The sequence below is a fragment of the Equus asinus genome, chromosome 16, assembly GCF_041296235.1.
Source record: "Equus asinus isolate D_3611 breed Donkey chromosome 16, EquAss-T2T_v2, whole genome shotgun sequence".
Taxonomy (NCBI): domain Eukaryota; kingdom Metazoa; phylum Chordata; class Mammalia; order Perissodactyla; family Equidae; genus Equus; species Equus asinus.
The window spans coordinates 32,316,974-32,335,818 of record NC_091805.1 but is presented as its reverse complement, the minus strand read 5'-3'; the positions used below and the strand labels follow the sequence as shown (position 1 = coordinate 32,335,818).

Here is an 18,845-nt window from a genome sequence, read left to right as displayed (position 1 = left end):
GGAAAGACTTCTGTAGCGAGAGAGAAGAATGAAGAGATATGCAGACAGAAGGACAGAGAAACATTCCTAGCTCTGTTTCCTTTTAGCTGCGTTTCCTTCCTTGCATTATGTGAGATATTGCTTTCCCTTAAAGTAAATATACCACATTCTACTTTTTTAAATTTAGCTTGTTTAAGTTGATTTGTTTTTCTTGCAACTAAAGTCAGTCCCAATTATTATCACATACATCAACTGTTAAGAGGTCACTAATATTGTTATTATTCATATCGCATAAATGCACTTGAATTCTAGTCTCGTCTCCAAAGCTCACTAGGCAGGTGCAACGGTGGACAAGTCACTTTAATTTCTCCAAGCCCTACTTTTAGCATTAGCAGCACGATGAATGAGTTGTGAAAATCAAATGAGATGAAGTATGTGAAAGATTTATGCCATAAAAATTATTATTGTTTCTGGAATTTCAATGCCACTATATCTCTGATAATTTATCTTCTATTTCTAGGATAACATTGTTTTTGTTGTTTACTGTGTTTTCCATGTGGATAGACAGATTTAAAGTTCTTGATGACAAACGTAAATTTTATCACTGATTCCGTTGGTTTTTGAGTGTTCTCTTTGTGTAAGATATTAGGATGGAAAAATTGATGCATTGAGAACAAATTCTCATCCTATTGATTCCACCCCTCCAAAATAACCAAGTAGAGATTATTCTGACCATTAGAAAGTTTACTTTAGGGAATAATCAAATATTAATAAACTTTGTTTATGAAGAAAATAAAATGTTAGAGTCTTTCATTATAGTGGAGTTGCACTAGAAACTGGGCCACTGTTGAATTTTATTTTACTTTTTGCTATTCCCAGGGTAGCAGTATGCCAGATTTATAATGATGGGCTCATATTATATAAGAGGATATTTATTGTTAGATTTATTTGCAAAGTGATTCTTCTGGTTTATGAAATAATGTATAGTTAAATCCCACTCATATAGAGTGTGACATATTTTAGAAGAAAATTTGTCCTGCAATGCATTTCATTTTTGAAGTCCTAGCTTATAAAACCAAATAACTAAAATATTTGTTTGACAAAAACAGGTAGTTCACAGCAGAATCTTGGAAATCAAAAACGGAACAAATATCCATTAGGTTTAAGTTACAGGTTTTCTGGTAAACCGATAAAACTTTCTTGATGGCGTAAACAATAGGCACTATGCTACCACAGAGCTCATTACACAGATTTCTCATTCTACCAGGTGTTTCAGCATTCCAGGAATAAAGCATCTTTAAAATTATATATCGCTAATACTTTTAGAAAGCCTTTCTTGCTCCACCCTCCCCGGTTTCTCCCCCAACATCGACCTACTCCGAGAGATAACTGCTCCCCTGAATTATTTTTAATTATTCTCCTACTTATATTTATATTTGATCACGTAAGTATGTTTCACTAAGCAATGTGTTGTATTGTTTTGCTTGTTTTAGGGATCATAATCTAGATATTTTTCCACAGCTTTTTACATGATTCTAAAATTCATTTGTTGTGATATAGTAGCAGTGGTTCACTCTGCAAATGTTATTTTTCCTTTTCATCCAAATTTTTTGCACCCCAAATTTTTCCTAGTCTCTTACCGGAACATCTTTGCAAAGTTTCCTTTTTCTGTTCTTTGAGGCTATTGTGACTATCTTCATCCAGTAGTAACCATGGAAACACAATATAGCTTTTTAGGAGAAGAGAGGTCAAGTAAATGAACTTAAACAAACAAATATAATCAGTCTATTTACCATTTAAATCTCTTTACTAATGCTGAAAAATCACTATCATCACTTCACGTGTTAAGAGGTCACTAACACTCGATTTTATAATGGTAGTTACAATATCACATAAAGCAGAGATATCACTTAATGCTTACTTATCTATAAAGATCAACTTTTTAAAATCTGGATATTGTTAATGCCCTGAAGATTAGAACTATGGTAATTCATCTTCTTTGTTATAGAGAATGAACTCTTATCTGTTCTAACTAGTCTTGATGATGTTTATTTTATTATATTAACTCCCTTAAGCAATGCTAACATGATTTAGCTATTAAATATTAAAGCAAAATATTATCTTATAAAATCATGCTCAAATTGAAGTATTCCCAGGTCAAAAGCTTTAGTAAGTTATTGCCCAATTATTGAAGCTCTAACTCTAATCGAATAACCAAGGATAATTGGTAGTATCCAAGTTTTCATTCATCTTTCACTTAGTTTTAAAATTCTAAGTCTCAAGTCAGTGGAGAAGGTTTTTGACAAAGTAGTAGGAAAAATGACTGAATTTTGGAAAGAAAACCTAGGATAAAATTTCTGTTACTGATTTATCACCAGGTGACCATACTGAAATTTCAGTACTTTAGTTGAATTTGGAATATGTTGAATTTTTAAATTGCTATGCTGGTAACAGTTGACTCACTGATAACTGATAAGTTCTACACAGTAGGCATCTGTAATATGGGCAGCTGTTCAGGATCTTTTTTCTTTGCTTGAGTTAAGGAAAGAGAAAATGGAGTTGTTTACAGAAATACTCCCTATTATAATCAACATAAAGGAATAAGCAATCCCGATCATAAAGTAGATAAAATTACTCTTTGATTTACCTTGTACTGCCTGTTTGATCTTGGTTAAGTAGATTGTTGATAATCCTCCCCTGGTATATGTACAGCTTAACACTGAATTATGGAAGAGAAAAATAAAACAACTCCAACATTCACAATAAGCTTAGCTCACAGTACCCAAAGGAAAAATCTCTAAGGGTGGAATTTTAGGTTTTAAGGTATCACTGAGGGGGGACATTTCAAGAAAGAAGAATTTGCTTGACTGTCCTCCAGTTAAGTCTTGCCAACTGTTGACCCTTTTGGCTGTCGTGGGCTGCTAGCCTAGTTGTTGTTAGGAGGGTTACTGTAAAATTGCATATGGCTTAGAATTCCTGGACTGTCAAATTTTTCTTTACTCAGTATAGGTACAACTCTTCCATTCTGTGTCTTCTTTATTTTATGACATTAAAATATTTTCTACACATACTGTGAAGATGTGGGCCCAGCCTAGGGCACAGACACAAGAGGCAACTACAGTTGGTTAGAGTCCTGATAGTTCATTAGCTAAGAAATCCTCTTGGTGGCCATGAACCAGGTTAGGAATTCACATCCACCAGAACCAGAAGAGCATGAGTTGGATTATACCTGAATGGGGTCATTCGATTTGGATCCCAGGGATCAGATAAACCCAACAATTTAGGGCCAGCAATCAGGAAGGTCTTGGAACCTGCAGAAGGATGAAGTTGAAGCATTCTTCGTGTTATCAAGGCTCTACAGTAGCTGAGATGGGGAGAGATGGAGTAATGTGCAGTCTGTATCACAGCATGCTGGTACCAGGATCTAACCATAGTAGAGTGCGGGGGAGAGGGCGTGCCTGAGGGATCAGGGGAAGCAAATAAGGACCCCAGTTCTAAAGGAGTGGACTAGTAGGAAAGGATCTAAGCACAGAACAAGTACCTGAAATTTGAATATAAGCCCAACCCACTTGTCTGCTCAGCAACAGAATGAGGCCAGCAATAAATACTTTATAGTCCCAAACCTCAGGACAAGACCTATTCTAGTGCCTAGGGTTTTAGTCTAGACCCCTTTAAGAAACATTATTAGAGCACCTACTAAAGGCCAGGCCAGCTGGGCATGTAGTAGTAAATAAGATATAGTTTCTTCCTTTCCAAAGCTTACACTCTAGTGGAAGGTTCAGACCAGAATATAGACAATCAGCATACAGAGTATTAAGCTTGCTAGTTGGGGAAGGTATATATTGCAATGGTGGCATAAGTCATAGCATCTTATTAAGACTTGGTGTTGGAGAGATCAGAGAGGCTTCCCAAAGAGACTGAAGTGTCAGCTAAGACCTGAAGAATGGGCTGGTGCAGGGGCACTGGTAATACATGAATCAGTTTTTTTGCATAAGCAGAAAGTGTTGCTTCCAGGCCAATATAAATTACAGAATGGTCATCTAAAATAGGTACCCCTTTCTTTGTGGAACTACCCAGTGGGAGGGCACGTGCCTTGGTGAACTGAATATGTACTCTGTTCACTTGCTTGGCCATGTTTTCCTGTACAGGGCACAGCCTGTGGCCTAGATTGGACTTATTTAGATGGAGAGCATTTAGAGTAGGGAGTATAGGAAGGGAAAGGAGGCCCTCAAGGCTTGAAAGTATGACTCTTAAAAATTGGAGCATAGAGGAAAACCAGCCTCATTTGAATGAAACATTTCTAGAATTGACTTATCAGACCACGGTAGCGCGAGAGTACCTACTAGGTGAGCTGTGCAGAAGCCACCTGCAGGGATGCAGAGCGTACTTTTAAGCATTTGCCAAGATAGGAATTTGACCCACTAGGCTTGAGCTTCCTGGAGTGACTCTACTTGTTATTTTATCCATTAAGATTGTGTAACATGGTTTCAGAATAGCAAATCAAAGTAAGGCTGGTGGTGTTGCCCACAATTACAATAGAAGTGGAATGGCTTAATTAGTAAAACATTAACTGGCAGGATTCCTATAAGTAAAAATGTACATATTTAAGGAGGCTTATTGTAACATTTATACCATTTATTTTATAATATACTAATTCGAATGTAAAAGTGAATGTAAATTACCAGAAATTAACATGCAATGTGAAGAAAAGTCCTTTTATCCTCTGCAACTGTAGCATTTGGCAGATTCAGGAATAAATAATCTTTTGTGGCAAGGGTATGCCTTATCAAACATATGCAGATCAGCGCTAATTAATGCTAATTAAGGTTTCCTGTCTATCTAGTTGGAAAAACGTCCAAATGTTATGAAATCCAGTTAGTATGCCTATTACGCTAATTGTTTTATATGGGGTGGTTCTTAATTAAAATATGTAAATTGACCTTAATTGCTATATACTAATGGGGGTTCATGTTATCTCACTAAAAGTGACAAGATGGTAAGGAGGGGTACTTAAATGACTAATTCTGATAAATCCTTAACTAAATGACCTTTACTCAAAATTAATTTTAATTGGAAGTTGGCTGAAGAAACATTTTCCTTCTTTGTTTCTTTTTAGTTTTCGGTAATGTAAGAATGTTACTCTTCTTTGTTAATACAGCTTTGGAAGTAATTGTGGATTGTTAATTACACTTAACAAGCAAGTTAATTTGACTGTTTACTGTTTATAGTTATCAGGAAGTTATTGATATACTCATTTCAGTCTTGGGAAAAGTGAGTTCTCATTGAATGTGAATTTATAGTTAGAATCTTCTAGGTAAGTTGACCCAATTATTTGTTAGAGTGTGTGTTAAAGTTTGATGAGCCAGTTGTACTAATATGTACTCCTTGGCCAATTTACATTGGAATTACTTTTTAAGAAAAAAATATATTTTTTCTTTACAAACATTAACTCTTATTGGAGTTAAAATTTCATTGGAGATACTTAGATTAAATAGACTGAAATGATAGTCTTACAGTTTACTTATCATGTTTTTATTTATTATTTAATTGCAAACAAATTAAAATGTGTGTGCCCAAAACCAGTGTAAGTGAATTTACGTCTTTTTATTTTTTCATTATGCTAATCTTTTAATTACAAGATGTAATTTAAATAAAGCTAAAAAATACTTTATTTTACTCTTTCATTTGGAAGTAGTTTATGTTCAACTGTAATTTAAAATATATTTAAAAAATTCTTCTGTAAAAATATGAGAAGGGACTTCGTAAACTATTGTCGTATGGAAATAAGCATAGAGTAATGCTTAATATGGTAATGATCAACATGATTAAAGATCATAGTTTTTCTTTGTCAAAAGGAGACCCAATATCTTTACTCTTTCATCAGGACATCGTGACAAATGTTTCACCCAGAATCATCCGGGGGATCACCTCTGGCCCCATGTATGGCCCTGGACAAAGCTCCTTCCTGAATATTGAGCTCATCAGTGAAAAAACGGCTGCATATTGGTGTCAAAGTGTCACTGAACTAAAGGCTGACTTTCCAGACAATGTAAGTGTGATTTAATGTCTAAAACAAAAGAATTGGCGTAAGTTGGTGAATGTTTATTTAAACATCCAATTCATAGGCTTATAAATATTAATGTGTATAATATATTTTATTAAAGAATCTGCCAGTTGCTTTGCTGATGCATAGAAAGATAAAAAAGAAAGAAAAGCTCAAGAACTCATAAAAATCCACACAATGTAAGGCTTTGTTATAAATGGGTGCCATGTAGATGGAAGAAGTATCTACATAAGCAGGAGGAAGAGAAATGAAATACTCATTTTATTGAGTTGGTTTTCACTGTATGTGGCTAGTATTTATGAAGGTGATGACCTTAGGAAGAAATTGCAGACTATAAATCATTTTAAATATAAACCTGAGGCAGAAGCAGAATATCTTCTTATATAGCTTATTTGTATTTTTTCAGTGGGAAATAATCTACCAAATAATTTTAACCTTTATACTAAATGAGTCAACTATCTTTTATAAAACCTTTTTTTTCTTTTAAAGTACTGTGCATAAATATTACAGTAAAATCAGACTTACATAAGATATTTCATTCCTTTGTGGATTTTATGTGTTGCCTATAAATACTATATATGGATAGTATTTTCTCTTCAATAATTGGTTGGGGTTGTCCTTACTGTCACTCATTCATTCTCTTTCTCCCCTTCCCCTCCTCACCCCTACCCTCCATGCACATACACGCACACACACATTCCTCTGTCTCTCTCTCTCTTTCTCAATGAGCTGGTAGTGAATGGGGTTAAGATTTGGGGCAATGTGTGTGTTTATGTTGTAGAAAAGGTTTTTCTGCAATAATCCTTCAAAGACAAATGAGAACACTTCAAGTATTCTAGTAATAAGTATTTTAAAATCTAATGAAGTTTGTGGATATTTACCTACAAACTTATAAATCAGAAAATCTTACAAAAGGACTTTAGACATCACACTATTACCCAGACCATCAGTTTTTGTTTGTTTGTTTTAGAAAGCTCTAATTGTTTCAAATTCTCTCTTACCTTGAATCAAAATATGATCACTTAGAATATAATTGATCTTCTGCAAGTCAACCCTTCAGATGTAAAGGGAACTATCAAGACCCATCTGTAGCTTCTGCTTACTAGGGATCTTTCACTTTCTGAGCTTGATGTGGCAATCATCTCCATTTTCACATTATACAATCAACTCTAATAACAATTAATTTGAGCTGTTTGTTTTTTAAGGGACCCACATGTTTTGGGAAGCTTTTCTCAGAATGACAAGGACAAAAAGTGGTCAACCATAAAAAGGGTTATTAATATAATTGTAAACTTGGACTGCAGTGTTAAGTACTATGCTAGGTACTGAAAATGCAAAATAATAATAGTAATAAGTATAAGCACTTATGTAATATTCACTCTGCACTAGGTGGGGTTATAACTGCTTCCTGTATTTTAATAACACTCATTTAGTCTTTCAACAACCTTATAAGGTAGTATTATTTTCCCCATTTCACAGATAAGGAAACTGAGGCACACAGAGGTGAAATAGAATACCCAAGATTACACAGCTATTATATGGTGAAGCCAGAATTTGAACTTGAAATTCACTTTTAGCATCCATGCTCCTGTCTAATAATAGTGTTCTGTGGTGCACCTGCCTATATTGCAATATCATTTCAGGCCCTTAAAAGTTCAGTATTACTTTGTAATGCAACATAAGAATGGTATGAAATATAATGTCCCAAATATTGGTTCAATAGTATTTAGATAAGCCAACTTATCTTTGAAAAAAAAAGCCCTTTTCCTGGAAAATAACTCCCACCAATGGTTTGTCTTAAGCTTACCTGATACTTTCTGCCCTCTCTTGGGCAGGAGTAGGATGTTATAATAATGGCCTCCAAGAAATGGCAGTAAGTAACAAGAAAGCTGAGACAAAACCTTTGCTTTATGATTCCACAGTCAAGTGGAAAGAAGAGACACGTTTAAATGTTCTTTTCAATTTCCCTGGAAACAATTTTCTTCTCCTATAATGCTTTTTTTCCTGTGAAAACAATGCATTCTTTTCTTGTTTATAATTCTTCCACCATTTAGATTATACTGATTATTCTTTTCCTACATTTCTAGAACTAATTTCTAACATGTTTACTCCCCATATCAAAGATAACATTTTAAATACAATTAAAATTGCATTCCCATTTGACCTCAGAGAAATAATGTGTGTGCACCTAGATATTGCCATGCTGAGAGCAGAGTATCCCCCACTGTTTTGGAATTACTCTGATGCCAAACCCAATGAGGTGAATGAAAGAAGGTGACCCTTTCATTTTCCAGGTTTAATTATCACTCTCACTGGAGTTTTCCCACATCATTCTCGAGTGCGTGGCTGCCACCTTTAATGACAGGGATTGGATAATTCAACCACTCTGGCAGCTTCTAAGCAAGGGCTAACTTTTCTGAAAAAGAAATTGTGCTAGCTGTTTGTGGCTAGGTCAGCTAATAGCAGCAACTAGTATCCCTGTTTCCAGAGCAAGTAGGCACCAGTTGACCATGAACTAGAGGAAACAGCTGAAAGAATATCTTGAATATAAAGGCATCAAGACTCCCTGAAATGTACTATAATGGCTTGTTTGTTAACTATCAGTGTTGTACCAAAGCCTACACATATACTAGACTTCTGAGTGGCTTTCAAGGTTTTCTTTTATTTATCCGTGAATTTAATTTGGCAGACTGATCATTGTAGTGACAATTTATTACTAGCTAAGAATTATTTTGCTCCTAAGCTGAGATTTTGCAATGCTTATTATGAAATATACTATTTAATAGGGCTTACAGAAGTCAATTTTAAGTGAATCTTTCATTCTCACTGCAAAAGCTTTAGAAATTATATATTTTAGGCTTGGAAAAGAAATTTTACCAAAAAATACATGCTGCATTTTGTCAGATTGCACTGAATTAGCAAGCGAAGACTGACATTTTCTATCATTTGTGGCAGCTAGTGTAAGAGTTAGGCAAAAGATAAAGATTCAGCAGTGAATCAGCTGGTGAAGATAGAAAAGAGTGATGGCTTTGTTATAGAAATTAATAAGAAGAACAATTGATATGTAAATATACTTCTGTTACAATACACCACATTTCTACTGAAACCCTTTCTCAGTTCGTTGCTGAGAATCAATCAGCATTGCACACAGTAAGTTCAAAATGACTCCAAAGAAGTCGCTCTTCATCAGCATTGCTGAAGGTGCTTTCCTCATCGGTCACCTCTAAATATAATGTTCTTAACCTCCTGTGTGTGCCAGGGTCCTTAGCACCCTGGTAAAGCCTAAGAACCTCTTTACAGAGTGTTTTGGAAAGCATAAAATAAAATTATATAGTTTACAAAGGATTCCCATTATATTAAAATCAAATGATCAAAATATTTTTTAAAATGTGACATAGTAATATATGTTACTCTTTGGTAAGTCGCTAAAAATACAATCTAGTGGCAGGTCTAATAACTACTGCAATTTTGGTGTAATGGTGACTCTAAGTGACACCTTGAGATATCTACAGCAACTGTGTGATCATTTTCTGTGGTTTCTGGTGGTGCAAGGTTACAGTATTGATAGTGCTCCTGTGGTTTGTTGTATTCATGAGGAGATGCTAAATTTCAGTGAAAATAAAGGTCTAAATTTTGTCCCATCCAGGTTGCATGAATTTCCCTTATTCTACCAAGAGTTCTATGGACCTCAGATTAAGAACCTCTGTCCAGTGGTTCTCAATTATGGTTGCATATTAGAATCTCCTGGGGAGCTTCAAAAATAGTGTTGTGGTTAGGCCCTATCCTAGTTTGGTCATTTCAGAAATTCTGGCATGGCTACAATGAATATGTATCTATGTGTGTTTGTAAGTATGTGTGTATATATGTTTACATGTATGTATGTCCTTGTATATTTTTTGTAAAGCTCCTCAATTGATTCTACTGTAATTGATACAACCAATATCATTCATGACTTTTGACATATATCATTAAATATTTATAAAACTCCTATATCAGAACTATTTACTGGAAGCCTTTGATATGTACCAGGAACTGTACTAAGGGCCTTATGTATCTGTGAAGCAGAGACTTTTTTCTCTGTTTTAAAGATGAGGAAACCGACGTTTAAAGAGCTTGCATTAACTGTCCTGTGTCACACAGCTAGTAAGTGAAGTCACTGGGAGTGGAAATCTTTCCATTACACCTTCAACAAGTATTCCATCTGTCCCTAAAGAATTTGAGGAATTAAGAATATATGTTATTCCAATCCTCCCTTGCCCACTCACTCAGGTGGGCCAATTATATTGAGCTCTCTTAACTTTAGACTCTCAAAAAAGAAAACAAATTTTTTTATTTGGCAAGAAAAGAAGTTCTGTCATCAGCCAATCATTATTTTGTCATTAGTGCCAGCACAGGACATTTTACAGCAGAGGTCCCTTTGCTTTGCAGGGATGTAACGGTCTATAGAAAACAATGTCAGTGACTCAAGGTGGACCTTGGTTTGAACTGTTACCTGGCCCCATCTTAAGTTCTGTATCTGAAAATAGGGAATCAAGGGACTGAGTCAGATCTTGGCATCCACAAGCAAGGAGGATGCTTGCTGCTTATTCAGGGGATGGTCATCACCTCTTAACCGCTGCACCATCTCCTTACAGCCACCACAGAGGCTGACTTAGCAGAAGTGGGCTTCCTTTGCTTTGGAGTGTTTATGATTAAGCTCCACACATTAGAAATAGGGGGATTTTGTTACTCACTCAATCTGTTTAGAAAAATAAAATTTAGTGACAGATAAACTACAATACACGTGTTGTCAGGCCAGCAATGACCAGGACAGGGTTGCTGCTTTTGCTTTTTTTTATAGAGCTTGTAAAGCATAAACAGCACGTTGGCTCTCTTCATCTCATATCCCAAAGAGGATATTCCACCTCAGAAAGGGAAGCAACCCTGCACTGGAGGGGACTCCTCCTTTGCTCCCCCTGGAATTTTTTGAGCTTGTCAAGTCCCCGTTTCTGTCAATTTCTACACGTTCCCATGCTGATTTATTTTAAATAAATTAGGAAACTGCTGGATCAGGCATTGAAGAGAAGACTAGAACATCCCCAGGAAACTCCCATTCTTTACCCCAGAGCTTAAGTAGTGATTTTCTCATATTGTTCATGAATTCTAGAGGACAGAGATGCTTCCCAACCTCCCTTCATTGCTAAAATCCAGGATGATTTTCTGGTGACATTACTTTATTGATTTTTTTAAAAAGATCCATCTAGTCTACAAAAAGTAAAAATAAAAATGAATTATGACAGCAATGGACACTTTAGAAGTTAGAGTGGGTGGGGGGTAAAACCGTCCATGCCCAGTTATTGTAACAAATCTCTGTTTTCACTTTTCTAGAGTTGCTAGAGTCTAGGAGCAAAAGGCATGGGTCTAGAGTCAGAATGGATTTGAATCTCAGCCTCTCCTCTTGCTATTTACTGACAGGCTCAGCCTCAACTTCCTCATATGTGTGATAACAATACCTGTTCTGAGAGGTTGTTGTAAAGATTAAATGTTGTCATATATAACATGTTTGAAATATTGCAATTATTGACTACTATAAATTGTATTACATAGATTACCTTTATGCATTTCACTTTTATGCCTACTTAAAGTAATAATTAGTTTTTATAAAATATTCTGAGGGCGACACTTGACAAGTCAAAGGTAGCAGCATGTTTATAACTCTTAAAGTATATTGCCCAATTAATTTTCAAAATGTTTGTGAACTAACAGGTCATGTAAAAGGCACTATTTTGGAAATAATTACCAAGTAAAAAGGTGAGAACTAATCACTAAATGTGTTCTTTAGTGATCCTTTTGAACTTGAGTTCATTACATGTCATATAGAATGTAAGGTCTTATTTCTTGTGCAATGTTTTATTCATTATACTTCCTTGCTTTAATATCATTCATTCGTTTGACTTAACAGCTTCTGATTAAAACAAGACTAAACAGTGACAGTTATTTTCTTGGTTTCCACATAGAAGCAAAGAAAAATTAAAATATGTTTAATTCCACAAAACAAGAGCAGCCAAAATTAATCAGAATACATAATATAGCTCATAGTTCTGTAATTGGTTTCTGGCTCCATGTAGCCAAATGTTTTCTCAAGATAGGATATGCCTAGTTCCTTTATTTAAAGGAAAACATTAGCTGCAACCTAGATGGAGCAAAGGGGGCCTGATTTGCCCTCCCAACTGAAGCAGGAACATCAGAAAACTTAAAAAAAATCTATGCAACAAGAGTTTTTAAAACCTAGAACATCAAAAGTCAATAAGGACAGTGGTCACTGAGAGATGGCAAACAAAGGAGAGGAGCTCTTCCATTGCCCCAGAATGTTTCCAGGCCACATTACAGAGAGCAGAAACCAGAGACCTCCCTAAGTTGAAGAGATAGAGCTGAGAGTCCAGAGAGACCAAAGTGGCTAAAATTCACAAGATAGAGCACCTGAAAGCAGAGAGCTGCATACAGGGAGAACTCCAGAGAGCTGAAGAGAGTCCCTCTTGAATATTCAGAAGAGAACAGATAAGCTCATGCATGTGAGTAAATTATGAGAGACTGCAGAAAGAACTTTCTGAATGGATTAGAGGGACTAATACTTAGTTGTTACATAGATCTGGGAATAGTGACTCTTCCTGCCAGCCAGACTGGAAAACCCTATGATTCATTAGCCAGGCAGAGTGCTGCTTTGGTCATGCCCAACAAACCTTAAAAGCCAGACCTGAAAGGATCAAAATGTTTCCAAGTAACTTAACTGCAACTCACAATAAAGCTCAAGAATATTTATAGGAATATAAAAATATCTAGTACAAAACAAGATAGAATTTACAGTATCTGGCATCCAAATAAAAATTATTCTGTATGTAAAGAAATAGGAAAATATAACCCAAAATAAGAGGAAAATCAATCAATTGAAACTGTGCCAAAACTGATGCAATGTTAGAATTAGCAGTCAAGTACGTTAAAACTTTTATTATAATCGTAATCTCTGTGTTCAAAAAGCTAAGTTAAGACATGTAAGTTAGATAAAAGACCTAAATCAAACTTCCAGACATGAAAGTTACAATGAATGAGATGAAAAATACACTGGAAGTTATTAATAACATACTAGGCACTGTGGAAGAAATGAGTAGTAAACTTGAAGATATAGCAATAAAAACTATCCAAAGTGAAATGCACAGAGAGAGAGAAAATAAAGTAAACTTAAAATTCATGAGCTGGGGACAACTTCAAGTTGCCTAAGATGTACTGAAATTCCCAAAATTTTGAAGAAATAATGGCCCAAATTTTTCCAGTTTAGCTTAAGACTACAAGCCTACCTACTCCACCCCATCCCACCCCACACACAAAACAAGAAACTTGATGAGCTCCAATCATAAGAAACATGAAGTAAATTACACCAAGGTAGTATATCATAATCAAATTAATCAAACCAGTGATAAAGAGAAAATCTTAAAAGCAGCCAGAGACAAAAAGCATGTTCCATACAGAGGAACAAAAATAAGGGTTACTGCTGTGATTTAGTGCCAGAAACAATGCAAGCTAGAAGACAACATCTTTAAAGTGCTGAAAGAAAAAAAACAACTGTTAACCTAGATTTCAAAATTCATCAACATATCTTTCAAAAATACTTTTTCAAACACAAGAAGACTGAAAGAATTCATCACCAGGAGATCTGCAACACAGGAAATGTTAAAAGAAAATATTTTAGACAGAAGGAAAATGATGACAAGTTAAAATACAGATCTACACAAAGGAATGAAGACCACCAGAATTTGTAACTACATGGGTAAATATATGATTTTTTCTTTCTTTTTTTGTTTTTTGAGGAAGATTAGCCCTGAGCTAACTGCTGCCAATCCTCCTCTTTTTGCTGAGGAAGGCTGGCCCTGAGCTAACATCCATGCCCATCTTCCTCTACTTTATATGTGGGATGTCTACCACAGCATGGCATGCCAAGCAGTGCCATGTCAACACCCGGGATCTGAACCGGTGAACCCCAGGCCACTGAAAGTGGAACATGCACACTTAACCACTGTGCCACCACGCATCATATTGTTTAACTTTTTTAAACAAAATAATATAAGATAGCATAGGAGTTTATAACATACATAAAGGTAAAGTGCGCGGCAACAATGGTACAAAAGTTGTGAGGAAGAAATGGAAATACACTACAGAAGGCTTCTAACTCCTTACATAAAGTTTTATATCACTTGAAGGTAGACTGTGATAACTTAAAGATGTATATTCTAAGCGCTAAAAAAAAAAACCACTAAAATAATTCAACAGTTATAGCTAAAAAAGTCAACAATAAAGATATAAAATAGAATCATACAAAGTACTCAAGCCAAAAGAAGGCAGAAAAAAAGAAAAAGGGAGTAAAAAAGAGAGAAAACAAATAGAAACATATAGTAAGTTGATAGAATTAAACCTAACCATACCAATAATTACATTAAATGTAAATGATCTAAAGAACCCAATTGAAAGGCAGAGATTTTCAGATTATATTGAAAAAGTAAGTCTCAACTGTATGCAGCTTACAAGAAACACAATTTTACATATAGAGACACAAATAGGAGAAAATTGACACAATGAGAAAAGATATACCATGTTAACTCTAATCATATGAAACCTCATTGTATTAATAGCAGACAAAGTAGTTATCAAAGCAAACAATATTACCAGGGACAAAAAAGATCATTTTATAATGATGAAGTGGTCAGTTCTTCCAGAGGTGATATTGATCCTAAATATTTATGCACTTAGAGCTTCAAGACAAATGAAGCAAAAACTGATAGAACTGCAAGGTGCAATCAAGAAACTTAACAGTTATTGTTGAAGATATCCATATCTGCCTATCAATAATTAATAAACCAATAGAATGAGGCTATTGGAGATTTGAAAAATGCTATCAACTTATCTAATTGGCATTTGGAGGACATGCCTCCAATGGCAACAGAATACACAGTCTTTTCAGGTATGTAACATTTGCTAAAATAGGCCATATTCTGGGCCACAAAAGAAGTCTTGATAATTTTAAAGAATTCAGATTGTCCAAGGTACATACTGTGACCCAAACAGAATTAAATTAGTAATCAGCAATAGGAATATATTTGGAAAATTTAGGAAATAAATAATACATCTAGATAACTCTTGGATGAAAGAAGAAATCATAAAAATAATTAGAATGTATTTTGTGTTTTGATACAAGATCAGCTTATAAAAATCGTGTACTTTTTATAAACTAGCAACAGACAAATGGAAACTGAAATAAATATATCAGGATATCACTAGGTGCAAAAACATGGAATAAGGGTAAATCTGGTAAAAGATGTGAAAGATATGAACTTTGAAAGCTACAGTATATTGCTGATAGAAATTAAAGAAGACCCAAATAAATTGGAGGCTATACCATTTTCAGTGATCAGAAGACTCGCTGTTGTTAAGATGTCAAGTATCCCCATATTGATCTAAAGATAAAGTGCAATCCCAACCAAAATATTAACCCACTGTTTTTTGTAGAATTTCTCAAGTTGATTCTGTAATTCATATGGAAGTGCAAAGGACTTAAGTAGCCAAAACAATTTAAGAAGAATCAAGTTGGAAACCTAAAACTTTCTGATTTCAAAAGTTATTTTAAAACTAAAGTAATCAGGGTAGTGTGATATTGCCATAAAGATACAAAGACAAATAGATTAATGGAGCAGAATAACAAGTTCAGAAAACAACCTACAAATTAGTTGTATGAACAACTGATTTTTTGACAAAGATGCAAAAAAGGAAGGTCAGTGGACAAAATACAGTTTTTTCAACAAATGATGCTATAAAATTGGGTATCCACATGCAAAAGAAGTCAATGTTGGCTCATATCTGACATGATATATAAAAATCAACTCAAAAATAGTTATAGACCTAAATGAAAACCTAAAACTGTAAAACTTCTTAAAGAAACATAGGAGAAAGTCCTTGTGACCTTAGGTTAGCCAAATATTTATTAGATACTTACCAAAAGCACAGTCTTTGAAAGAAAAAAATGATAAATGTGATTTCATCCAAATTAAAATCTTTTACTCTTCAAACCCATTATTAAGAAAATGAAAATACAAACCACAGACTAGGAGAAAATATTTGCAAATCGTGTATCTGATAAAGGACTGGTATCCAGAATATTTTAAAAACTTTTAAACCCAGTAATAAGAAAGCAAACAACCCTTTCCACTTTGAGCAAAAAATTTGAACAGACACTTCACCAAAGATTATGAATGATAAATAAATATGTGAAAATGTGCTCGACATCATTAGTTATTACAGAAATGCAAATTAAAACCACACTGCCATATACACCTGTTAGAATGCCTAAATTTAAAAGACTGATCTTACCAAATGTTAGCAAGGATATGGAGCTACAGGAACTCTCATACTTTACTGATCATAAAACCATGTTTGAAAATAGTTTGATAGTTTCTTAAAATGTTAAACATACACCATATGACCCAGATAGTCTACCTTTTAGATACTTAACCAAGAAAACCAAAATATATCCATACAAAGACTTGTACAGGACTGTTCACAGCAGTTTTATTTATAATAGCAAAAAACTGTGAACAGCACAAATGTCCATCAAAGGTGAATGGGTCAACAAATGGCGGTGTATATATACAATGAAATACTACTCAACAATACAAAGAATGAACTGTTGATACATAACACAACACCGTGGATTAATCTTAAAATATTTATGCTGACTAAAAGAAGCCAGACCAAAACTGAGTACATATTTTAAGATAAAATTATAGAAAATGTTAACTAGTCTATAGTGACAGAAAGTAGATTAATGGTTGCTTCATAGACAAGAGAGGAGTGGGAGGGAGGGATTATAGTCATAAGGAAATTTTGGGGCATTATAGACATGTTCGTTATCTTGATTGTGATGATGGTTTCAAAGTACATACACATGTCAAAACTCATAAAATTATATGCTTTAAATATGTGCAATTTATTGTACTTTATATAATATATAGCATATAGAGTCTTATACTTCAATAAATCTGTTTTAAAAAATAGGTTCAATTTAAAATTATAACAGCACTTTTCATGGGATGTGTCCTGGAAATTAATTCCAGGTTGGGTTGAAGGCTGAATCCTTGTCACTCTTCAATCTCTACCCTAACGCCCAAACCACCGGTCGATTATTACCCTCCATGAAATTATCTAGCATTTTGAGCACATTCACTTTAATGCTGAGTCATAGGAATTAACATGAGGTTAAAAGTGATCTTATGCAGGATTAAGAAAAAAAAGAAATGCTGGGTGGATTTTTAAACTTCTGCTTTGTGGGAGATTAAAATGCTAGTGGTTCATGTCATTCAGTAATGGAAAAATCTTAAGAAAATCCATCAAACCTTTTTAAGTAGTCACATTATACAACCATTAACTGCCTACCTCGTACTTTTTCTCAAATTCCCCTTCACTTTGTAATTTGTCAGGCTGCCTTTTGGGCAACAATATCGTCTCCTCAGTTTGGAAGTGTAGCCTCGAGCACACTGAACCTTGTTGAAAGAGACCCTGGGGATGGCATCGAATTTGCACTCTTTCTTGGTATAAACTAGTTCATGAGAGTGGCAATGGAAGCAATTTATAAATTACATATGTTTGCTACATAACCAGACCATGTCATGAAATGAAAACAAAGTCCACAGTCAAAGCTAAAGAGGTTTGTTCAGTGGATTCGCTTACTTAATACCAATTTGGTAATATCTCATGTCAGTTAGTGGTCTGTTTTTGTGGAGAATGCAACTCTAATGCATTCTTTTCTTAAAGTATTAGGAAAACCAGGAGAGAAAAAGTAAAACCTCCTACTCTTCCCCCCGTAAATCCCTGGAATGGATCTTTTTTTTTTTTTTTTTTTTATCTTGAAGGGCTGTTAAATCTGCTAATTTGAAAACAATCTTAGAAAAAAGCACCACTGTTTTATGAGAGGTTTAAAAGTAGGTGGCAATGTGGAGGTTGTTATTTAACGTAAGGCACTACAATTATATGTGTTGAATTAACTTTGTTACAAACTCCTTATCCTAGTTTCCTTTTTTTTTTTTGGTTTACTGATAACAACAACCTTTTCTCCCCCAGCTTCTTTTATTGCCTCTAGGCATTTTATTCTTTTACATGGTACCCTACAAGGAATATTCTAGAGATTTCTTTTTCGTAAGAAACTAACTTCACATTTTTCCTTTAGGTCTTCTAAGACATTTACTTAAAGCCTTCTCTTTATTCTTTAAGATAGTTTTTTAAACAATAAATACATAACGGTACTGTTTTAAAGGTTTGTATATTGTACTTTAATAAGTGTTTTCATTTTTTAATCATTATTTATGGTTGGGTAATTGATTCAGTTTAATTGGAATTTAAGGCTATATCTGTGACCCGCAAATATGGTCTAATTGATTGTAACCCTTCTCTTCTACTCTTCTACCTTTCTACCAAGAGTGCATTTCATAACCATGTTAGAGAGAAAAGGGAACATGAAAAAAAGAAGAAGAAAAGAAAAAAACAGATATCTTTTGGCAATGAACCTTTTCCCAAGGCAAACTTGGAATCTTAAGGAAAGTAAAAAAAGCAAGAATTAACAAAGGCTTTTACGATTTCAAAACATAACAATTTATTAATTTTGTATACCCATGTACAGTAAACAAATTTATATGTCTCTGAGTTGATCTCCCCATAACCTTGTAAGGAAGAGGTGAATATCACCCCATTTCATGATAAGAATCTGATATCCAAATGAAGGTGAGTA

General features: G+C 34.5%; 1 protein-coding gene across 1 annotated transcript in view; it reads left to right on the top strand.

Annotated features, from left to right (window-relative positions):
• The window catches only part of DPYD (dihydropyrimidine dehydrogenase), a 768,359-nt gene that overhangs the window by 442,350 nt on the left and 307,164 nt on the right, over positions 1 to 18,845 (top strand). Inside the window, exon 14 of the mRNA XM_044748877.2 lies at positions 5,864 to 6,028. Within this exon, the coding sequence (XP_044604812.2) occupies positions 5,864 to 6,028 (165 nt within the window). The remainder of the gene's footprint in view (positions 1 to 5,863; positions 6,029 to 18,845) is intronic.